This window comes from Dromaius novaehollandiae, chromosome W, assembly GCF_036370855.1.
Source record: "Dromaius novaehollandiae isolate bDroNov1 chromosome W, bDroNov1.hap1, whole genome shotgun sequence".
NCBI lineage: Eukaryota > Metazoa > Chordata > Aves > Casuariiformes > Dromaiidae > Dromaius > Dromaius novaehollandiae.
In genome coordinates, this window is record NC_088130.1 from 42,491,380 (window position 1) to 42,516,657 (window position 25,278).

The following is a 25,278-nucleotide window of genomic DNA, read 5'->3' on the forward strand; positions in this document are numbered from 1 at the left end:
TATATAATTTTCCTCTTGTGAATAATGGATAACGGCCTTCAGTGCTTCGGAAATCATCTGTCGGAGACACTTGTGGGAGGAAGAGTTACATATTTGCTTACCTAATCAGCAGCGTATTCAGTGTCTGCCACGGATTTGAATCAGCAATCTGCTTTTTGAATTAAAGGGACCAGTTTAACCCTTGCAGTGCTGGTATTTCTCCAAGCAGCAGCCAAATGGCTGCCCGGGGAGCAGAGAGGCTTTGCATCTGCGTGGGTTGCTGCTCCCCGTGGTGGGCGGTGCTGCAGGAGGGGCCCTGGCCCCGCCGGGGAGGCAGCGGGGGGTGACCAGCACCGCCAGGATGTGCCAGGCTGGCAAGGCTGTCGCAGGAGCAAGGTGCATGCTGGTATGAGGTAGGCTGGCAGTCACCCCATCTGCGTGCACAGCTCGGTGACTGTGTGTGCAAAGGCACTGCTTCCAGCACCGGGAGCTCTTCTGTACCTGTAGCTATACAGATGCTTGGATAATGAGTAGGGAAATTATTCAAAAACTTTTATGATGAAAGATATGCTCCTGTGATTTAGAAGTAAATCGACAAGGGAGAAACCACAGTAGCTTTAATCCAAATTGCAGCTGTAGTCACAAAAGAAAACAGGATGTGAAGGAACATTTCTAGAGGGAGAGGTGATCCAAAAAAAGGAGATAATGTTACTACTGAGAAAGATCTTGGTCTGTCCCCTCTAGGAAATATTTTGACAGTCCCATCCACACGCAGAAACATCTAAGCAGCTGTCTGAAATGGTGCAGCAAAGAGCAGCAAGGTTTCAGAAAGCTTGAGAGTTTCCTAGGGAGCTCGCATCAAATGAGCATCAGGGAGCAGGACTGGGGGGACTCAGCGGTTTTTGTGGTTCTAGAAAATACATAAATCATTTTCTTTATGTGTGCGTATATACACACATATCTTTTTCCCTTGGTGCCCCAGCTCCTGTTTGAGCAGCAGCTGATGAAAGGTGCTGTGCGGCTTCTGTGCAGCCCTTCTAAGTGTCGCCAGCTGTATCACAGCAGGTGATGGCTATCACGGGCGAGCACACAAGCAGGTGCTCACGGGAGGGACTTTTGACTGTCTGGTGCTCTGTTTTACGCTGAGGAATGTCTGTGTGTTGTTCAAACTCCTTTTAAATGTAGTCTAGCAAGCAGCTGAAAAACAGGTTGTGAAAGTGTGTGTGTGCAATATTATTTGTGCAAGGGTGGAGGAATCAAATCTATCTCACTTCTCCTGGAGTGAGAAAGAGAAAAGCAGATAAGTCAAACAGAGTTAGCTGCCATTCTGCTATTTTCCACACTGCTGCCTGTGTGGTGAATTATCGGCTGTGTCTCCCTCGAGTGGCTGAGCACATGCCTCAACAGTGCTCTTCTCTAAGGAGCTCTGAATCTTTCCTTCTCACGGTATCTGTCTGCCCCAGTATTGGCCCACCAGCAGCTTGCAGATGAGAGAGAGCACCAAAGCAGAGAGCACCTTGTAGGTTATTATTTGCCCCCGCCCCCACCCCCCCGCAGACAGACACACTACAGATGCTAATTTCTATTTCCAAGGGAAGTGCAAACCCCTTGGGGGAGCTGCCTGTGGGGGCTGGATGCCTAGAGGTGCCCCAGGGCTCAGTAGCCTGTGCTGTAGCCTGCACAGGCACTGGTGCATGGCTGTCGGGGACAAGGGAGCAAAGAGACACGGCCTTGCTGTGGTGAGAGAATAAACATGAGATGATGTATGGGAGGAACATGATGGGGGATATCAAAGGGGAAGCTGGGAAAGCTGGCAAAGAGGGTTGCTGGTGAATTCAAGAGGGTATAGGCAGGCTTATGGCTTGCGGGAATGTGAGACTTTGCTAAGCTAGAAAAAACTGGTTTGGCAGAAGCTGGTTGCTACTGAGGGAGGTAGTGGTGAGACCTGGGCTAGATGGAGGCGCTGGATGGTGAAGAAATAATTGGCTGGGGCCTGGTGTGGGGCAGGGATCAGGCTTGGCAAAACGGACTTTTCAAGCCACAAGCGGCCTGGGACCTGTGCGTCTGTGGGAGATGGCTTTGACTGCAGCAGGTTTTTGGATTTGATTTCCTTCATCCAGCCCCAGAGACAAGAGCTGCCCACAAAGCGTTTAGTAGGGAAATTCCTGTCCCGGTGATAGGTGGGACAGCCTGGTGACGAGCCAGGCCTCACGCAGAATACCTGGTCTACCCGCAGTGCAGAAGAATTGCTCCTGAAGGGTAGCACTATCCCACACGGGCATTCGCCACAGTTTACTTAAAGTCTAGGCCTGGATAAAAGCTTGTCTCTTCACTGTTTGAGAGGAGTTTCAGCTTCAGCCTGGGCTCAACATATTTGAACCTGGAATAAAACAAGGTGGAAAGCTGTAATATTAATCAACTAACAGGTTACTCAAAGGACGGAGGGGGGATTTCCCCCCCGGTTAGCGCAGTTAAGTCTAAAATGGAGGAGGGGTAAGTTGTGAGGGAAATGAAGCATGCTTGTGAGAGGTGGGGAAATGGCAACTAGCAGCTCCCTAACACTCAATTAGCATTGGTGGGCTGGCACATCTACTGAGCAGGGCAAAGGGCGGACAGACACAGCTTTCTTATGCTGCCAAAAAACAGATGCTGATGAGAAACACAGAAAAATACAGAAGCACCCCTTGTGGCCTAGCTAAATAGTATCTTGTAAGCACAGGTTCAACAGCTGTATGTCTAGAGGCCATGTGTTGGCAAGATGAGGAGCGTCTTAAAATGGTGTGGCGGTGTAGAAAAGCACCTAGGAGGGAAAGGTCATCTCTGTGCTTGTAGCAAGGAGCTGAGAAAAAAATCTGCCACAGGAGTAACTGTGACCCTTTGGAGGTGCCACCTGTGTTCTGATATTGAAGGACCCCAAATATGTGGGCAGGAGAGGGAGGCTTCAGCCTCCTGTAGATGGACTAGGAGTGATGATCACTTGAAGCCACTGGTTTTAAGGAAGCTATTCTTAGAATGTGTTTGGTCTCCCTTAAGACTCCTTGACTTCACCTCCTAGCAACCGGGAACTATTTAGCCCAAGAAAGAAGAGAGAAAAAAATACTTAAGGAGACTTGATAGGGAAAAGTTGCCTGGGAAGGGCTACTGCTGGTTTGGTTAGTCCAAGCCACAAAATCATCCACTTGGAGACTGCACTCTCTTCTTGAGATGTGAAAGAAACTATGGGACTTGTTGACAAGATGGGGTGAAAGACCCTACTGCCATGCACTGTGAATACGAGTAGTATTTGGTAGATGTTGCTAAGATCCTTTCCTACACTTCAAACAAGTTCAGAGATTTGCTGTGTGTTCTCACTGGGTTTACAGTGAACTTGTGACGTCTTTTGAAGCTGTAAGACTAGACAGGTGCATGATAAAACTGGAAACGCTTATCAAATGCTTTACTACACCAAAGCACAGAGAGACAGAACACTATTGTTGCCATAACAAGTTCAATACAACAGGACTGTTGCTAGGATCTCCCTATTTTTAAGGAACTTACCCTGCCAGGAGCTGTAAAAAGCTGCAGGCTGTAGCTGATCAGATTCTGCAGTGACAGGGAATGTAAGCAGGGACGGATGCTGATGCACCCAACCAATGTGCGTGAGCCCTTCCGCCCTTCCCGTTTTTTTGTGCTCTGTGCTTAGTGTCAGCAGCTACCTTCTTTTACCAGACTGAGGGATGAGGCATGGGAAAATTAGCAACAGAGCATGTACGCAGATGATGCCAGAAGGGAATCGGGTCAAAAAAACCCATGAAACTGTTCAGAAAATAAAAGGGAACTACAATGCAGTATGAGGCTCTCTGGTGTTTGCTGAGGTGGTTGTGGATGTCTCTCCATTGACCTTAAAAATGGAACAAAGTAGTGCTAGTGAATTTCCAACTGCCTTACAGGGAGATATTTTTAGAGACACATCTGAGTGCCTGTGCACATGCTAACTCTCTAAGCTAAAAGTCTTTAAAAGTAGTTTTAAAAATAGTCTAAAGGAAGGCTTCCAACTCCATGCACAGTAACCTGATTCTTCCAAATGGGCTGGGAGGGGGGAAAAAAGAAATCAATACATTAATCCTCTTAGTATCTGAAGTTCAGAGTAACCAAGGGATTCTTACTCTTTCCTGTGAGAAATGTCTGGTGAAACAACTTGTGTTTGACATTCCTCCCTCTTCCTTTTTCTTCCACTCTCAACACCTTTCACCACAGGCAAGCTGCTTTTTATGCCTTTGTTTCTTTGTTTTGTCTCCATCCCACCCCCTGCCTGGCAGAAGATAGGAGGAATAGATATCATATACAGGATGATAATTTCTAAACCACATGTGCTGTACTTCAGGAAATGGGCAAAATAGAAATAGTTTAATTTGCATACAGTAAGTAGTCACATACAGACATGTTTGTAGCAGGATTAAAATGAGGTATTAATAACGGTAAGCACTTAAGTTTATTACCAGAAGAATGTGTAACACTAGTCTTTGCGTTTCAGTATTAAACAGATGCGTTAGCCAGCTTCCTAGCTTCCAGTTCCTGCTTAGCCTTTTCTCTCATCTCTCTTTCTCTCTCCATAAGAAGTGCTTGTTCTTGCTCCCACTCCTTTAGCTTCTGCTCATGTTTTGCAATGTCTTCCACTTCACATGCTGGCAGCTTTTCCTTGACAAGTTGGGTGGTCAGGGTTAACAGGCTTTCAGATTCAACCTTGCCAAGTGAATGCAGCTTAGAGTACAGCTCCTGTCATAAAAACGGATTTGGTGGGGAGAGAGAAGAAAGAGAGAGCCAGTCAGTCACAAAATAATCAGCCACAAAATACTTCCCTATAACAATTTGTGGCTGTTTGAATCTATCTGTTAGCTGGCTACATGGGCCAGATAACTATTTAGCAAAGTGTTCTGACTGTGGTAATGTATACAATTTTTTTCATTTCTTCAAACAGTAGCCTCCGCAATTAAGTTTTTATTGAGCAATAAAACTGAAACAATCAAGTTTCATTTTAGTCGAGCTCTGAAATTCTCTGTTTTTCCAAGTTCAGTTACATGGCATAAACAAAAATCTTTTTCATTAGCTGACCAGTCACCTACAACAAATATACTCTAAACACCTTGGTTTTTTGTGCGTTAACTCAAAGTTGATGTAAAGATTTGCTCTGTGCTCCTGCATTAGCATCCTTTTCAACAGATGCAAATCACTTTAAATGGTCTCTTACTAATGGAATATTAAATAGATCCCATGAGCCCTTGCAGCTATAGCAAGCCACCACCACATTCCACCGCATTTTTTTCCCAACAAGTAATGTGATCGGAAGCTTGACTATGCTTACACAGACTGTACAATAGAGCTGAAGCAAGTAATATTTATTCAGGGATATTCTATGCTAGGAGCAATGCTTGAGTGAGGAAAGCATAGTATTTCTTTCTTGAGCTTTACTTATCTAGATTTTATGCAGCATAAAAATATTAATTCACTTAAGATGATGAATCATCCAGTGATACTATTTCTGACTTTCTGGAATCTTTAGCCAGATGCCTCACTAACAAACTGATTAATTGCCTTAAAAGTGCAGATACACAGAGAGCCATGGAGGAGGTTCCTGGGGGAGGAAGATGACATGGCACAGGCAGATTCTTTACCCCTTACTCATTCATCAGATAGGAACACATTTTTCTGCTTGTTCCTCTAAATAAAATGTCTTCCTGAGCAGAGCACTCTTAGAACTGTATGAAGTAACTAACTAGGTAGCCTAAAGAAAGGTACACTCCATGCTTCTTTCACGGTCCCTTCGAGGAAAGCCTACTGTTTAGCATTGCAGAATGATGGAAAGAGGCAATAGGGATAATTCACTTCCAAACAAAATGGCAATTCTGGGTCACATGGACATCTAGACTTCCACCCCAGTTACCACTGGAAACATGTAGTGTGCTACTGGCCTGCAGCATTCCTCTTACCCCAGCCCATGCTGAGATGATCTGCAAATGCACTAACCACTTCTTCCCTCAGCTCCTGCCTTGGGGTTCTGCTCTGCAGCACACAGGAAACGGTGATGTCCCTTCTGAGGCCTCTCCACTTCTCCCTGCCTCAGCGAAAACAACTATGATGGTTTTGCTGTGTATTGCCAGGCCCAAGAAAGTTTGAACTGGACAGACAGCAGATCAAAGAAGGCTCTAAAACAGCAGGCATGCAAGTCTGAGGGCCCTGGGTTTTTGGCTGTGCCAGCTTTTTGATTTCATGTATAAAGGAAGAAAACAAGTGAGGAAAAAAAAGGCTTTGAAACTACTGGACTAAAACTGAACTTCATAATATTTAGGCATATTCATCTGTATTTTGTTTGAGATGTCAGTGAGCATACGGCACACCAGTGAGAAATATGAAAAGACTGTGCAGTTTGGATCCAGGAAAGGAATGTAATTCCTGACAACTATCCTCATTCTTCCAGATTACATGTGCAGTTTAAATATAACTGTCTTATATCATTCAGACTCTCCCTACAACCACTACTGAGGATGTGCTGAAAAAGGAGTTTGTGTGCTGAACCCAAGTAGTACGAAATTGAACTAGAAGAAATACAATGGACTGGGAACTGGCAGGACCTCCCTCCTAGTCCCTTACTGGTACCACCGAACTCCTGTAATCCTCCCTGCTCTCTGTAAAATATTAGTAAAGCTAATTTAGGAAACTGATAAGCTATACATCCTGAAGGTACCCAAAGGGCACATTTTTATAAGGCTAAATCACTGACTTTTGTAAGCAGACTCTGGGGCTTTGTATGCAGACGGTCAGAGAAGGAGCACTGCTTTTAGAGCTGGTGTTTGTGTGCAGCTTGGTTCTTGATATGAACCCAGCAATTGCAAGATGAAATGCTTGCCCACTGATCATTGACACAGATGGAAGAAAGTGCCTGAGGAATGCTGCACTGAATAGCAGGCCTAAGTGTATGGTATCTGAAGACAGGTAATTACAACATGAATGACAGTGTCAGACACAGAGTTCAAATTACAGCTCCAGAGGTTTTATCTGAAAAGAGCCAAATGCCCTCAAGTCCTATTTGTTTTAGTGGAAAGGAAGGACACGCTGCCTCTCACACAACATCTTATTTGTTAGTCAAGCTGACATTTTTTTCCAGGTACTTCTACAAATGGCTGTTCTTTTGGTTGAAAGTAGACATGAAGTTCAAATATGCATACAAAAGCCATGCATGACATGATGTGAAGCAAACAGGCACATGAAAAACCAGTGAGTTACACTGTGAGGAAAGACATGGAGTGGAAAGGCTGCCTCTATACACTTGGGCCACTGACTAAGCCACGTGTATACTGCAAGAAGCATGAAAATAGTAATAATGCCCAAACATACAGCACAGGAGCATCTATTTGACAGATTAACAGAACTAACTCACCCTGCAAAAAAATCATCACCAAAATCTGACTGTCTTCCTCTTGTCACTACAGAGAACGTATGGGCTGGGTAAAGAAAGAGTATTTTGTAATATTTTTGTTTACTCTACAGACCTTGGTTTTTCTACCTGGGTGTAAGAAGAGAGAGCAAATTAAAGACTTCCTGCGATGTGAGGGATCAGTAATACTGATATCCAGTTGTATAACTTGTGAAAGAGAACTGTGTAAGCAGGAGACAGAAGCAGTTGAATTTGACGACCAGGGGAAGACTGGGAGATGCTTCTAGTGAACAGTCATCTCAGGACTGTGAACTACTCTCGTAAACGTCCTGGGGCTCAGTCGGGAAGACTGGCTGCCCCTGGCTTAATGGACTTGAGAGAGGAGTCTGAGAGGTTGTCTAGACTTAGCTGAAATGACCTGAGAGCTCTCTTCTCATCTAGACAACTAAAAAACGTGGCTTGCTTATATGTAACTTACTGTTGGATGCCTAGACTTCTCACGAGGGTTATGTCTTTCCTTATATTCAGACTCTTCTGGCGGGGCCTTAGAGCTAAGGCTGGATACTGTGGTTTGTTGGCCCAGTGTCAAGGCACTCACTACTAGACCAGGGAATGCCTGAACTGAGGTTAATTATGGAACTTGTGGAAAGGCTGAGGTGATGAGAAAACACCCCCACTTGGCACCAGTCTATGCCTCGTTTGGCATCTATGCCTTGTTTTGAGCACTCTGAATTATTTTCTTTGTAGGGCAGACAATGAGAGACTCTAAAAATGTCTCACTCCCTCCTTCAAAGGGCAGTTGTGTTTATCCACCTGACTGCAATTCACCCAGGCATTAATTATCACATGCTGAGCACCCACTGATTCGCAAAGACTTTAATTAAAAAGTTCTAAGTGCCTCTGAAACAAGTTTAATATCCAAAGATTAGTGGTAAATAATTTATGTAAATAAAAATTGAAGAAGGGAAAAGTGTGCATTTGTAAGGTGAAACCGTAGGATACTAGTCTTCCAACTTCTAAAATTTCTTTAGAAGAACAGCTATCTGTACTCAGAACAGCTGTCCAAGGTTGTGACAGCAACAATGAAAAGTGATATGCTAAGGAAAGCACACTACTCCTGGAACTACAGGAACTACAAATTAATATTAACCTGGGGTATTTGATTTTTACACAGCACAAATCAGAGATGACCAAATAAAATGGCCTCATTATATAGCTACGCCTTAATGAACAACTGTTTGTATTCCACATTGTTAGCAGCAGTGTGAAGACTTAAAGATAAAAGAAAGGGGTTATACACTTACCTAATTCCCCAGACTGAAAGTATAGGATGCAACATTCTTATTTAATGATAACATACATAAATGGACAATAAATTCAGGATGGCCTCATCCCCAGTACAATTTATTTTAATGAGCAAAAGCCCATACAAGGTCAAATAATGGATCTGTAATGACATACCACTTTAGCAAACAGGATTTGGATTTATCAGTTTGATGTATGAAAAGTGAAGATAAAATCCCAGCAGACAGACAAAAGACAAGTGGCCTTGAGCATTCATTCCTTTGAAGGCTGCTTCCTGTTCGAGGCAGTAAAAATGTAATGTGACATCAGTTTCAAAAATGCCAGGTAGTGCTCCTGATGCACTGAAGGGGTGTCAGTCTACTAGCGTATTAAGAGAGTAATATTTATTTACTGATATATATCATCTACTACTGCTGGAGTTCTACTACTGCTTAGTAATAATTAGATGAAAGAAAATCTCCTACCTTGAATCGGTTGTAGTAATCAGGTATTTTAGACTGCTCAGTTTCTTCTGACTCTGCACACTGTGACTTCTGCTCTGCCTTCTTGACTTCTTCTGGTGGTTCTGGATCAGGTTTTGCTTCAAGGGCAGACCGCAAAATGGTCTCCACAATATCAATCTGAACAATCACAATTTTCACCGTTAGCATAAAGTTTAGAAATACAATCTGAATAATACTGCTGTCACATTTTCAAACAACCTCACAAGTTAATGTGTATTTTGAGGCGACTACTCTGTAAGATAAAAAGAAAACCAAATTCTAAAATGAAATAGGCTTATTATTGGAGGAATTAAGTGTTGTGTACTGTACTTGGGTCAGACCAACCCGCCCCCATCTCCTGTCAGCAGTAAAACTCCCTGCAACTCAGATGTGACTTGTATTTGCAGATGTGTCAGGCATTAGACAAACAATTCCTCTTGGCCTGATATCTGGCCATAAATACTAACTCTAAATGGTAGTCACACTGATAACAGCACTAGCATGATATACAGTTACAGATACATCTAAATAAGATGTTACTATGGAATGTTTAAACAATAAAATCTGCAATAGATCATTACATTACAATTCCTCTTCAGTGAAAATAAGTGGGGGAAACCATCTTTTTAGCAATAAAAAAAATCATTTCTGTCATTAGTTTGATAATTTAACAGGAAAAATGGAAATGTAGGCATGTATCATCTTGGTATAGGCATATTTTTTAATCTCCGACACTCTTTTTCTCTTCACATTGCTCTCATGTCAAGGAACTAAGAGAACCACCCTCTCCTATCTAATTGCAATTGTATCAAAAGAATGCATTAGCTTCACTAAGAGACTTGGTAAATTATTTCTGTATGTATTATTGATACAGAAGATGGAAAGGCTATATGGATGTACTGCTGTTTGGGGAATGACGTGGTCTTTATAACTGAAATTACTGAAAGCAGTCTGCCTGCATTTTAAAGATCAGCCTTTAATAATGTGAAGAGCTATTATCCTTCTGTGAACCCTAATTCTGCATGTTTGCCAGTAGGATGGTGTGACCTTTGAACTTATGACACTTTCCGCCAGAATAAAGGGATCTTGATACCTGTGGTTTCATTTTCCTAACATAAATATATAATGCTTAAAGAATAAAAACTAGGCTGATTGGAAATAACACATTCTTTATACTGAAATGTAATGGTACCATAAAACATCTTTAAGCTATCAGTAGTGAAACAGGATGAAATAAACAACAAAATCATAAATGTGTGCTTGGAAATACATAGGCTCTCATTTGGAGAGTTTCTCAGAGAATCAAAAAAAAAAAGTATCGCTTGTCTTACTTGTTCACAATTGAAACAATACTAAAACAATACTTCTATTAAGTTGTTATGATAGTAATGGCACAGAGAAGAGAAACACCTTGCCAGTCAAAGATAGATGAAAGCTTAAAGACTGAAGGGAAAGCAAGTGACTCTGACAACAGTTGGCCAACCCCCTTGAAAATGCTTACACCAAAACTGCGCAACTAAGAAAGTTCCCCTGAAAACTTCTCTTTTAGATAATGGAATTTCTTCAACCAGAAGATAAAATCACATTTTGAAAAAGAACCCCCAAGCCTGTGAAACAGGATAGTTTCTTTTTCAAATGACTCTGCTGCTGTGCAGGCATGCATGGTCATAGTGGTTTACATATATCGATGCCATGATGTAGATTTGCAAGTATTGCATAGTGGTCTATTTAGTCTCACCCAAGAGAGGCCCAGAATACTACAGGAAAAGGGGATTTTTGACACCCGAGATTGTTTCCACCCTATCTGCTAGTGACTTCAGTGGCAGCTGACTGACCCCAGTATTGACCTGGTCAGTGCTATTAGTCCTTCACCCTTGGGAATACTGTATTTTAGTTGGAGATAATCATTAAAAATATCTGTACAGATTTTTAATAGTAAGATCTTAATGAGCATTTAGGTAGAAAAGACCAGATGATGCAAATCAATACACTGCAATTAGTTTATACTAGAGAAGGATATGGACCAACATATTTTACTTGTTTTCTTTCTGAAGAAAAAAGAGAAGAAAAAAGACATCTTTGAGATGTCTTCGGGCTTTATGTTTGTTAAAGACCTATACAAACAGTTCACAAACAGTGGCTGGTGAGCTCTCTATCTGTGGTCCTTGGGATGCTCGGTTGTGCTCCCCAGAGTTGTTTCATGTGTAAGTACTTATTAGAAAGAGGGAATGTGCTCTTTGAGCTATGCCCCATGGTGGTGGAGGGTCTTATGTGCTGCTTCCTGCCTTGCTTTCTCCAGTATCACATAGAGCTGCTTCTGAGTAGGGAACACCAGGAGAACCTGCTGAGCGGTGCCCTGGCCTCTGTATGTCAGGGAGAGGACATGAGGCTCATCATCATCATCCTCCAGCAATGGGAAAAGCAAAGACCATAAGCCTAGCAGTGATGCTAGCAAAGGAAAGACTCCTATTACTAGACAGCCCTTCAGTAAAATGTACCAAAAAGGGAAGGAGAGCTTCAGTGCTGCTTCTATGGGCCAACCCATGTGATGGTGGTTTCCTAAGTTTCTCTGCCTAAGCTGGCTGGGTTCCAGGCATAGCCTGAAGCCTAGAGTACAGCTAAGCATCAAGTCCCTTAGTCAGTGTTGTCCTTGCAAAGAGCCTTAATCCACCCACCCTCCCCATCTGACAGCACCAGAACCCTTCTAGAAATCACTCTGCACCACCTTTGGACCATCATCACTCAGGACATAACATCACCTCAAGGGCACACAATACATGCAAGTAGCGAGGAAAGGCATGGGATGCAACATTTCACCATCGCTGCTAAAAAGTATGTCTCTGAGCAAGCTCAAAAAGCTTGGGCAACCAAGGCGTCTCCCCACCTCTTGACACACTAAGCTCAGCTTGCTCTAGCCATTTCCTTGCTGAGACACAGAGTCAGGTGCCTAGATAAGGAGGCTTAAGACCATGCTCTAATAGCTTGTGGCAAGAGTGGACACTCATGCCCAAGGAACTGCCAGTAGACACGACTGCTGCCTTGATGATTGAGGCAGTGGTTCTGTTCTAAACGTTGTTTCCTCTCCTGCCCTGCCAAGACCTTTGAAACATTGCTGGGCCTGGAAAGGCCTGGTATCGTATAATTAGCAAGACAGGAAATTAATGGGTCTCACTGGAGTTTGGCTTGTAAGAAATTTCTTCTGTTAAGTGGCTTATCATCCTCATACTTACAGCTTCTTTGCAGATTTTGCTGTCCCCTGACAATGAAGCTACATTCTCCATGACTTGCAAGGCTCTATTCAAGTATCCAGGTGTCCACATCAGTGGCATTAGATTGTATACAGCTCTTAGCCCTTTATTCAGCTCCACTTTCCCTGTGATGAAACAATACTTTAGCGTTAGTATTTCAACACTTGAGTCTGAAGGAAATCCATATAGGATTGGCTCTGTTTTTTAAAAATTGACAGCAAGTTTCTTGGTATCTGTGGTAAAAACAACTTTTCTACAAAACTACTCTGACAGAACTGCTATTACCCAGGGAAGTATTAAACAATATAGTTTACGGATGGAGACATGAAGACAGATATCAGATCTTACTTTGTATAAGCACCTTTTTTTCCCAACTTCAAGACTATTACATATTTGTTTCTGGCCTTGTCCAAAAGGAAAAGAAGAAATGTGTCCATGTTTCCTGGTTGTCTGGCAGTTTTAACAGCAACTCTGAGCACGATGCCTGAAGATCTCAGTAAAGTTGAAGATTTAGCCTTCAAGGACTGGCTGTGCAGCATGTGTGCACTAAATCTGAGGAGCTGAACTCACTTGTGTGGCCGTTAGGGTCTCCTCACACCGGACTGTCATGGCCAGACTGTATGAGACTTACAGCACGTGCTCTGGCTAATTGTACAGCTCAGTATTCCTATTTCAGCTGGAGTTTCCTGAGAGGAAATATAGGAGACGTGACAAACTGAAATTTTGGTTCTGAATTTAGGACACACTGTGCACCAAGGTTTCCACTGGCTTTAGCAGGATCAGTGATGCACAGCACACAATGTGGATTATCTACTGAGAGTGACACTAAAGAATATGAAACACCTGTTCTACATAGAGAAGAAATGCACATCGCATTCCGGTTGTAAGTATTAATCTATAATGACTGTCACTCTAAGCTCTTGATTTTGTTACTGTAGGTATAAGAAATAACACTATTTTGGTGTAGTTTAGTAGTCACGTATCCAATTTCTCAATCTAATTTGCACTCTGGTTGTAATAATGCAAAACCAGGAAAACGCACCTTGTTCTTCTTTATATGGAAGAGAATAGTTTAGGGAAAGCAGAGTAGTAAGTGTGCAGACAAAGCTTATGGACTATGGCTAAATTAAAATAGCGAAGGTGCTTGCAGCCACTCTGTGCCCGCAGACATCTTTAACTCTTACAGAGGTCAGTTCCATTAGTGTTGGCAAGACTGTGAAATATGTGACATAACAGTAAATAGCTTTTGATCTACTGAATGTTAATGTCATGGAACAAGTACTATTGCTCACAGACAACAGTGAAGTGCATTTCTGAAATCAGCCACTACTCAACCAATCTATATGACATAAAAACATTCCAAAATGAATGCCGACTGGAGAGCAAAGCTCCTCTATCTGTATCAGTATCTTCAAAGGATGACAAACATCCCTATGAAAAATCTGCTTTCAATTAAACTTTCACATTTATCTCCCTTTTTGACTGAATATGTGGTTTTGTCTTATAGTCATGGTAAGTTAGAATCAGCATCCTTATTCTGCCACTACACATTGTATTTTGAAGCTTTGTTTTAAGAACATGCCCACTTTTTATCACCCTCAGTAACTTCTAGAATAAAATATAATGCAATAATGAAACAACTGCGTAATGATTAGTTCTGAATGAATTAATTTCAAGTAAATAAAAATTTTGCAGAGAAGGACAAAAGCTCTCTGCACTGTACTCCTCTAAAGGTTAGAAAGGTTATCTAAATTCAAGAATTACCCACCCCTTCTCCCCATTTCTCTCCTCCTCAATTCTGGACATATTCTTATCTAACTGTTCTTTAAGTAATACAGCTTATCATTAGCAATCAGGGCTCCATAACAGATACAGAATAAAGACACTGCTGTTCACAACACTAGCATTGCAATGAGCAGTAAATGTTCTAAAAATAGTGTTTTTCAAGCTGTGGTCTGTGAACTTCTTGGGGTTTTAGGATTACTTTTAGAAGCTTACAGGCTGTAACTAAAAAAAAAAGTGCCTATTGTCCATAACTTTAAAACTGTTTTATGGGATTTTATATTTTTGTTTTTAGAAAAGATTGTGAGTCCACAAACAAACAAACTCTACTGTTTTGTAAGAATGTCTTCCTTCTTTCAACTGCCAATCCAAACCTGCAGGGAGCCCTAAACAAGGTTGTGGAACAGTGTGATAAAGGGCACAGCATTCAAATCAGTACAAACATTCCAGCCTTGCAAAACAGATTCAGTCGTAATTCTGAAATTGTTCCTTCTACTATTTCTGCCTTTTTTTTCTAAGTCTTTTCTTGATTACATTTTAATACAGCAAAGATGCCAATTAATTCAGCCACTGTGGACAATAATGGGAAAAGATGACTATGAGGGAGGTAAAACTTACCAAGGAATGCATAGCCATACAGCTGGGAGCTAAAACCCACAGTGCTTGTTTGCTTTAGACCAGTAAGCACCAGTGATGCGCCAAGATTTCTCTCCTCTTCCCACTGCAAATAATGTAAACCAACTAAGTTTTGCTCGACAAGCATGAAATGGCAGCAATCAAAGACAGCACATGCAGTTCTCGTTGCATGTTTTAATAATAAAGATTCATTAAACATGTCAAGTGTTCAAAGTTACAGTACCAGCTAACACTGAGGAACATATATTCTGAGGAACAGTATGCTTACACTAAGAAATAGTTCTTTTTGGAAGACAATAAAACGTCTGAGAGTCTGCATGGAAATCAATCAATGTGATTCGTTTGGGATAAAGATTTACATTAATTTTACAGTGGTCAAACTCTGCCTCTGCACTGTAAGTCTTACCAATTGCTTCAGGCTAATGCTGTTGAAAACAAAATTACATGGCTTCTGTACTGGAGAAACCCTTTCTTTTGAGTATGTGGTGATTAAATGCATGCTCCACTATTCTTCACTAGAACAGGAAAAGGCTGAAAGAAGAACATGCTGCTAGGGGCTGCTCCATGTCCAAAATCTGCACTGTGAAAGGAATATAGGCAACTCACTAAGACCACTGTACGTCCACTTAGGAATGGCCTAGTATTAAGAGTACAGCTGTCTCTCCAGCTAGAAAGAAGTAGCAGCTGTCCAAGCCAGACTGCTAGTGATGGCTGGAGAAGGGGACCCAAGGAGTAAGTAGACTAAAACCATGGGAGTGGTGTGGATTTTGTTTTGCTGTCGGATAGTACAGTACATTTTTCAAGGCCACAGGAACACAGATTCAAAGAATTAAATGTCTCTCCTCAGCAAATGGAAGAGACTAAACAAATACCATTGCTAAGAAAATAGCGAAAAGAAAGATATAAATGGCAAGAGATTGGAGGAGGTCAGACTGTCTAATACTGGGGTTCTGCTGCAGGGTACTTCAGTATCTTGGTTATTACCATAACACCTGGAACAAATATTCATGGTGAAAGGAAAAAACCTTCTGAAAAATTCCCTGATGTACACTGACTCTTAAAAAGCACTTAACTTCAGCCTTTTGGATCAAAGCATTATTCAGAGATGTCTATTCAAGGTGTGGCATTTCTTGTCTTTATCTGGGTGCTACATGACATTGGCATATCATTGTCCAACACAAAATATCACCACCTGACAGCCAGGCAAGGAATTATCTGACCCAGGAAAAGGATGAAAGGGTATACGACTGTTTCCTGCTGAATCACTTTTAGGAAAATTAAATGCAACTGGAAAAAACAGTGCTTTATAGGTCCAGGTTCTTCTTGGAGCCAGCCAAGAAGCTACTTGGCTTCAAGAGACAGAGATGAAAGGACTGAACCTTCATACCTTTTCAGTGGAAAGTGTAATCACACTGATTCCTTGCAGCAGCTAAGAAGAAACTTCCTTGGGAAAGCCAAGACCAGTCAGGCTTTCTGCAGTGCCCACAGCAATAGAAAAATGGAAGCCTTCTATAACCAGTGCCATGCACAATTTTTTATTACAACTCCCATTGGTTGAATTCTGGCATGCAAGCACTGACACAGTCCCACGGTTTAGTTCTCAAAGTTAAAATACATGATATCAGTCTGCCGGACCTAAGCCATCATCAAGGGCCTGTCTGTAACAGGACACTGATTACTGATCTTGCACCTTGGGAAAAGTGAATGGGGGGGAAGGGGGGGCGTGTTCAGAGGCAGCTGAGCAGATCTCCTAACTCTTTCCTTAATCAACTATGGAACATATTGGTACCAAGTGTTATGAGGTGCTGAATGGCAGTCTGCGTGGGGTATACATATAAAAGTAAGACATAGAAAAGGTGGCCTTGAATGAGGTTATTTCAAAATGAATATTAAATAGACCACAATTGTATAAATATGCTTGTCTTTTAAACCTATCATGTGCCTATGCCATCCTTGCCTGCATATCCAACTTCATGAAATGATGAGTGCTGGTCTTTGCAGTAAGGATATGCAAACAATGGGAAAATGAGATTTTGGTCCCTCTACTTGCCATATACAAGTGATCATGAATACTGAACTTATGGAAGATGGAGGAGAGAAGAAAGAACAAGGGAAATGAATACCTGTTTTCTATAGTGAAATCTGAAATTACAATACAATTGATTAAAACTTTAAGGCACTACAATGTACTATGTGTTTTGAAATATGCTTCGTGTAACACAAATGGAGGCCTCAAGTATTCTTCTTACAGATGACAACATGCTTTCGAAGGCTTGTACCAAACTACATCAGAAGTACCTGCCTAAAGCAATGGACACGGCAGAACCCTTTGCTGATTCCTAACTGAGCCCCTTCTGTAAAGGTAGAGTAACACCATTTCCAAGAGTCTGAACTGTCATGCTGGCCTTAAGCAACAGAGATGCAACAGAAACAATACTCCCAAAACCAAATGGGATAGTAAAAATCCTACTGACGATGCTTTATAATGCTGCAGCATCTCCATTACCAAGCTCTAATGGTGCACAATGCTCACCTTCCTTAATATAATGTCACATACAATAGGTAAAACTGTTCTGCAGTTTTTCCTCACAACATATATGTTAACTGATGGAATCTTGTTTGAGTTTCTGTAGTTTCATTTCATAACCTTCCACTGAGCAGACCATCAGACCTCCTCAAAATCCTGACAGACTTTTTCCTTTAGAGAAAGGAGCAACTGAAAGGGAAGAAAAGTTATTTGGTGGCTTTTGTATTTTGTTGTTGTTTTTTCTTTCTTCTACAGTTGTAAAATGGAAAAAACTGGAGAATTTCATTTTTCTAGGCAAACCTAAGGGAAATATAATCTATGCAAGACTGAATGCCCAGCTGACTGCACTATGACGCTTAGAACCAGAGGCCCTGGGTATCATTTTGAGTGTGATCAGCTTACCGTATGTTCAGACTTGGTTGCCAGGTACTGGTATAAGACATAAAGAGAAAGAAGCTGTGTTGAGAATTCATCAAAACTTTCTTGCAACATGATCTCTGTTACTATTGACATAGCATCTACAGAGGAAATAAAAACATAATCAGCAAGGGCAAATTTACACAGCTCCTTCCTTTTGCACCCACTGATGCTTACCAATACTTTACTGCTGTAGTATGTCTTGAAGTAGTTAGGGAGAAAATTAAAGATTTCTTATGACCAGTAGTAGAGAATTAGTCTTACCCACTCAGGTTATTCTAACACACAGTTGGAAAGGAAGAATGGGTTGCATAACATCAGACTATAGGAAGGGAGCTTTCTAAACCCATCTTAGCTTAACACTGACTTCAGTTGGCTTTTCTTTGGTCAGCCCTTTGGTCATTAATATTAAAAAAAAATTAGTCTAAAAATGACTTATTTTTTGTTTAGATTAGAAACAAGAGAAGACTGGCTTAAATTCACTGCCCTTATGTGACAGAAGAGTACAAGAGAGCAGAAATGTTGTCACGCATCACCCATGGGCATTCACTGTATTCAGCAAACAGCACTCTTGAGGAGCTCCACAGGGAGTTCCAGTGATGCTCTCTGTCAGGAAGGACAGTATGTTAAACAAAAGGCCTTGAGCCTGTCAAAGAAAAGAAATGGATTGAGTGAGGGGGAATTCACAGACATGGGGAGGGCCCTCAAATTAAAATAAGTACATGCTTTAATTTGCCATTTAGCATAATCATCATGACAAAAGGTACAGACAAGTCATTCTGCTGTTCTACTTTCCCGTTAAGCTGTTTGTTTTGCAAGAAGTTTATGCCAAGAAAAGTTCACTGCAGTCTACGGTACCAGAAAACCTGCAGTGGAATGAAAACCTTAAATATTTATCAGCAAACATGAGATGATCATTCATCTGGACCCCTAAATAGTCAATAGTGAAAGAGAGGCACCTTAACACAGCAATTCAGCACAGCTGGTTCTCACCAGTGACAAAGTCTACACAAATAGCTTAGTTCAGGTGTGCAGCTATTTGAATGGCTAAATGTAGGTGAGATGAACCCTACACCATACATCTCAATTCTCTACACTCTAATTCTCACTAATAACTCCTGAGGCATTGTTATCTTGCAAGATAGTTTAGAACTGGTATGAGACCAATCACAGTAGAAACTCTGAACTACAAGCGTTTCAAAATTATACAGTGAATAAGATTGCAATAGAAAGAAGACATAATCATGCAGAAAAGAAGTTTAAGGAAGGCACGAAGGAGAAGGTGTGTTTTTAAGAGAACTTCAGAGAAAACATGGCTAAAAGTTTTGAATTCAGTTAAAGGTCCTGCATATTTAAGAGCATAAAACTGATAATGCACAAGTGATATATACTTTCTTACCTTCATATTTCTTCTGCTTTATAAAACAATCCAACAAAATATTGAATGTAAAATTATCTGGGAAAATTCCATATTGAACCTGAAGAGAAAAAAGAAAAAATCAGTGTGAAAATCTCCCGTTCAAATCTTCCCAAGCACAAATCAGTACATATCAGAAGGATCAGAACCTTGGTACTGCACACTGGTGCAATGTGACCATCAATTAGCAATTCAAGGAGCTTATTAAGACTGCTCCCACAATGTGGGCCTTCTACTTTTTGATGTATTGGGTTGGTGTTTTACCTTAGCCTTTGGGAGCAGGAGGCAGACTGCCTTTCTGTTTTTTTTTATGTCACTCCTGTATCTAGCACGTTTTGGATGCTAGCACTGTTTAAAAGCAAAAAGCCTCCCAGGGAAGAAGAGGAAACAAAAGCTCTGAAGAGCTTCAGCTGAAGCTCAGGTCCAACTTTAATTTTGATTTTGACAAAAAAAATCCAAAGTTGAAAACATGGTCTACAAACCTGGCTACAACAAGAATTCCAGGTCAGCTTCACTTGTCTAAAAAAGATGATCAAATAGAGTCCTGGCTTTTCCTTGAAAAAGCTTACCTTGTTTTTTAATGTGTACAGGGCTTTGTCTTCTGCATTGTATTTTAAGCACTGCCTGATCCAGCTGTGGATAGTCCAGTCTCTCAAATACCAGCAATTTGGACTATGCCGAAACCTAAAGGATGACAAATAGTCCAGGTGACAGTGTAACTCTTTAGCAGCAGAGATACAAAATCTGTAATCAGCAAACTGTGGGTTTAAGAACTCCTGTTTTTCACGATCCCAAATATAAGTATCTCTACTTCCTAATTCGACACTCTGCAGTTGATCATTGTCTACACTCTAAGGGGATCTAGCTAGCCCTTTCAGCAAGAGAAACAAAACTTTGATGCACTTTAATAGAGCATGCGCAAAGGGAGAATCTAATCTTTTAACAAATGTGTCATATTTTAAACTTCTTACTTTCCAGAGAGCCGACTGCTTTTCTCCTAAGCAGATGAATACCTGAAAATAACGGCTTGGTATATTTATGAAGAACAACTAAGATTGCTATAAACACTGTAGTACTTTTTAACTATTTCCTTCTGACTGTGTAACTCTATATTTTTGCTGGTCACTTTAAAGCACGATGTTGCTCCATGACTGACAACTAACATAAGAAAGAATCAGAGTCACAGGAAAACACATCTCAGTTTGCACCTTCAGAGGTTGTGTAACCTGGTGTCTCCCTGCCTCTGTAACTCATGCCTCACTTCAAGCACTAAAGAATTCATTGCATTACAGCACAGCCCATCCCTGGACTGCTGCATGTTTCCTTTGCTTTTAGAAATGCTTCATCAGTGAAGCATGCCTCACACACTGGGAAACTCTGCTGGAGATCCTTCCTCTGCCCCCACTCATCAACTGCACTGGCACTGTTTACACTTTGCTATGTATTTAGAAAAGAACTGACTGAAAGCATATGGGGTTTTACCTTTGGCAAAGACTCAAAAACCAATTAAGGGTCCTGTGGTAGGAGCTGCTGACTTGATTCTGGGCTGAATTTCACACCTAAGTGTCAAGAGATGCATGCAACCTTTCTCAATTCAAATTGCATGCATGAAGAACGGGCTCAGTCCCCAGAACAGAAGTGACTGCCACTTCCTGTAGAAAATGCTGATGACTGAGCTGGGCTCATGTGCAGATGCTTGCAGCCTCGAGCCAAGCTGCAGCACCATTTAGAAGCAGGGTTGGCTCTTCCATCTGAATGAGCATGCTTTCCAGAACATTTATTCAGATTAATGTGGCCACCAACTCTCTTTTTTCCCCCCAGTGAATTCCTGCATATTGTATCCCATGGCTAGGAGCTATACAGATTGCCAAGCCTGGAAAAATATCCCAATCTACAGAGCCTTCAGCATCCTGAAGACTTCAGTACTAAGAGCAGAGCTAAATGACTACACAAAGTCTAAATAGGCTCTTTCTTAAGTGGCACATGAAATCTCTCCATTAAATTAGAATTTAACAGAAAAAGAAAAGCATGCTTTGAATATTAAATCATAAACATCCCATTTTGTTGCTCTAATTGCTTTCCATTTTCTTCCCTCTGGAATTCGAATATTGGGAACAGTAAGAATGTATACTTGCTTTCGTTAAAGTCCTATTTCAATAATGCTTACAGGAAGCATCAATTACGGGCATTTGGATTTAATCATATTTTGGTGAAACAATTATCTAATTGCTACAGACTGTTTCACCAGGCATCAAAGAGAGGTCAGAGTGCAACATCAGCACCCACTAATAAAGCTGCCAGCATCTTTTAAACTTGCTTCATTTCATGGTTGCTATTTTTTCAAAATGGAAGACTACATTTTGCCTTATAAAAACATGACACTCAAATACTCTCAGATACTTAGCCCTTTCCATTGCTACACTTAGTATTTGGCATCCTTCCTACAAGTTTGTTACCCAGAAAATAAGCAGACATTAAAAAAACTGAATGTTTTAATGGCTTTGAATAGTCATATATAAGCAAAGTTGTATGTATTCTCTTGACTACACCACAGGAGAAGAAAGTACTCCCGTATCTCCTGCACCCTGGGCATGCTACAGCCTACTGTAATGGTGAAACACTTCTAAGTTCAGAAATTAAATTGCAGTTGGTCAGCAAAAGGTCTCATCAGGGATGTCATATGGTCTAGAAACAGGATAACAGTGATCTTAAATATGAACAAGTTTCTGGAGTCAATATGCACAACTCAGGGGCATATGATGAAGACACTTTAAACAATCTTGCACATGAACTTTGAAGGTCTGGGACTGATTTTTGTGTACATATAGACAATCATGGGATCTAACAGATATAACATAATTACCGTATGTTACTATTAAGATCCTTACTCTTGGACTAGCTCTCCACTGTGCTGGGTGCTATACAAACAAAAAGCAAAACAGCTTCTCAGCCAAAGAATTTTCTAGTTAATTCTACAAAACAATTAATTAATTAATTACAAAACACTTGCGTGGGAATGAAGACAGAGGACTGGTGCCAAAATTACTCTGTCTCTATGTCAACAAGAATGCAATACATGTGCATGTATACGCTTCCCCAGCGCTACACACTTCTATTAATCCATGATGTGGTAGAAGGAGAGCTGGAAGTGAAAGAGAAACAGGCACACTGCAATCTTTAATCATTTCTGATCCATGTAACGCTGGGATGAGCTCTCTCAGAACAGAAGCCAATAGAGTATCTTTTCCACGGCTAACCTAGACTAACTAAGCAAATGTTGTGGCAGACATTTTTATTTGAAATGGAATCAGGGAAGGAGGAGATTGCTGGTCATTTTGACAAGCATTAACATCTTCCTCCTTCTCTTTCTCCATGAAACACATAACAGGATATAATTAAGCAAGGCAATATGTTCAGGGACAGATGAAAAGACAGAAGGAAGCTAAGGCTACAGAAAGCAGAGGATTCAGAATGAATTAAATAAAGGAAGCCTCTAGCAATTGCTGTGTGTTTAATGGAAAGACCAGGAGGTTATCTTGCAGATGTCTGCTGCTGAAACTAATTTTTCTGAGATCTAATAAAAACCTGAGAAACACAAGATTCTTGTAATGCATTCAGAAAAGACAAGGAGAAGCACCCATAACAGTATTAAGGGCGCTGACTGTTGGTACACTTTAATGTTAACGGCTAAGGAATCAATATGGTAATTTCCTAGACACTGAATTGAGAACATCTATTCCTAAGGGAATCAGGAGAGGAGTATCTTTATGAGAAGGAGTTACTGAAATATCAAGGTTGTTGTGAATCTAAGAGCACACAGTGCAAGGATACTAGAATTCCCCTTATTTTGGAAAAGTGTTCAAATGATCCAGTCCAAAAATGTGATTTTCATTAAACCATTGTCTCATAGTTGCAAAATGAATATTACTGCATCCTAGAAGAGGGTAGGGCATACAGACTCAGCACAATGCAGTGAGAGCGTTTTTAGCCAAGCAACCGCACACCCTCTCTCGCTCACAAATTGGCCAGCATGTCAAGCTAAGAGTACATTTCCAGTTTACTAATTTCCTCACAAGACCCTATTGCTGATTATTTACAGCAGTGCTGAAGTACTCATGCTGTGTTAGAGAAACTGAACAATCGTAAAGTTTATCAGACGCAGAGAATGCTTTAAGGATTGTTACTATCTTAGCAAGCATGAGTTCTGCTGATGCTCTCCCACACTGCAGAAAAGCTGAGTTGCTTCTCTTTATTTATTTACTTTAGATGGCCTTTCAAATTTCTTTGGTGCCATCAAGTGGTGATACACTCTAGTGCTGCTTTCACGTATTTTTTTTTTTCTCAAGGGAAATAACACAGCAACCTTGAGAGCAAACAGAAGCATGAAGATGCAGCCCTGTCTTTTCCCCAGGTTTGGGGGCAAAGGGGGATTCACTGCTTTGGAGACAGTCACGAATGAGGAAGACAGTACAGGAAAGCCTGATGGGTCACAGAACAGTAGCTGATGCAGAAGCAGTATACTACTGGGAACAGGTCTGCTGTATGGAGGGAAAGCCAGCTCAGCAAATCTGTTCTAATTCTTTGCTAAGCTGATCAGAAGCTCTCATTTTCCACTCTAGCTTTCTTAGGGGTGGACTGAAGTCCTGGTACTGCCAGAGGCTCTCCTTGTGCAATACACTTTATTTTTCTTTTTCCTTATCTGTGAAATAGGAAGAAGAGTCCCTGTCCTTTCTCTCTCTCCTGCCTTACCTAATGAGCAAGTATTTTGGTATGATCCATACGTACAGTGCACAGGACTGTATGATCTCTTATGCCTCTGGGTTTTTTTTCGAGACCTTCTAAATTTCATCTGCGTTTTGTTTCACTAACTTTGCATTTCCATAAATAAAACTTCACCATAATGCTCTGTTCATATGTCTCAAGAATTCCTGTACTGTTTCCTTCCATTTTCAAGGAAGCGGAGAAACTGACAACACAACAACACCGAGAACCCCCCATTCTTTCATTATTTCTAATATGGATCTTTCAGATGCATTACCTTGCTTCCTTCATAAGAATTAAAACCAAAAAGGTTTCATATACTGCTGGGCTACTTGTAGGATCTAATGCAGAAAAGAAAGAGAACCTACCTAGTGGTAGCCACCGTAATAAATTTCTTCCACCTACACTTCGAATCTTATTTCTCTTAGAATTAGAGAGAAATATGGGTCTGAATGCTCATTTGTTTTAATCAGGAGAGAAGACTGTCAGATTTCTTATCCACTTCAAATTCCTAAAAGTCTCGAAGCAAAATGTAAAGAGACTTAAAACGAATAAATACTATCCTAAGAAAAGTCTCTGAGAGCCAGGAAGAAGCTGTCTCAATGGAATGAATCCAAAGCCACTCCACATTCTGCACACAAATCATATAGGGCTGCAAAGCTCCTTGGCAATGCCATGGTTTTTTCTTCCCAGGCACATTTTTTAAGCTACAGTGCATAATGATCAAATAGATTCCAGGCAGGCTTAGCTTGGAAACTGGAAGCCTAAGGAAAACGTCACCCAAAAGTCTCCCTTTGTTTGTCATTTCAAGCCAGAGGCCTTGGGAGAAAACCTCTGCATTTTAAATGGACCCAGAGGCACTGCTCATGTGTCAGCGTCAAAGACAACAGCCCTGAAAAAAATCTTTGTTGCTTGAAATTTCCTTTTAAGCATGAAAGAAACTTTATTTTTCTACCTCTTCTTTGCCTACATCTGTGCCTATACCTTTATTTGTATGCATCCTTTTAAAAATTTCACCTCTAATCATGTCCTATACGAAATACACACTAACTGCCTACACTCAAACAAAAACAGAGGGAACACTTTCCTTTTGAAATAAAAATAATAGCATCTGTAGTGTAAAAAAGCAATTATCAAAAGCAGCAACAGAACAGGTTTATAGAACTGGATGAATTAACTATAGTGGAGGATAGAGTAACACTGTGAAGCAGAAGTCTTGCACTCTAACACAAGAAGAGAAGAAGCTTTGCATATTTCCTGAAGATAGCCCATGTTCATCCCTTCTTCTGTTTTAATTTTTACTTTCCCGAATT

The 25,278-nt window shown here is 41.0% G+C and overlaps 1 protein-coding gene across 3 annotated transcripts in view; it reads right to left on the reverse strand.

Annotated features, from left to right (window-relative positions):
* Window positions 1-581: 581 nt before the first annotated feature.
* LOC112988732 (small ribosomal subunit protein mS27) overlaps window positions 582-25,278 on the reverse strand; it is a 51,086-nt gene continuing 26,389 nt past the window's right edge. The window contains exons 5-12 of one of the 3 annotated variants that reach the window (XM_064500831.1): window positions 19,774-19,888; window positions 19,187-19,265; window positions 17,773-17,888; window positions 14,826-14,928; window positions 12,408-12,550; window positions 9,160-9,315; window positions 4,458-4,734; window positions 582-2,359 (exon numbers count right to left, since the gene is read on the reverse strand). In XM_064500831.1, the coding sequence (XP_064356901.1) occupies window positions 4,495-4,734; window positions 9,160-9,315; window positions 12,408-12,550; window positions 14,826-14,928; window positions 17,773-17,888; window positions 19,187-19,265; window positions 19,774-19,888 (952 nt within the window). In that variant the 3' untranslated portion in view covers window positions 582-2,359; window positions 4,458-4,494. Of the gene's footprint in view, window positions 2,360-4,346; window positions 4,735-5,945; window positions 6,071-9,159; window positions 9,316-12,407; window positions 12,551-14,825; window positions 14,929-17,772; window positions 17,889-19,186; window positions 19,266-19,773; window positions 19,889-25,278 lie in introns of those variants that run through there. The other 2 variants (XM_064500832.1, XM_064500830.1) reach the window with 2 other exon arrangements.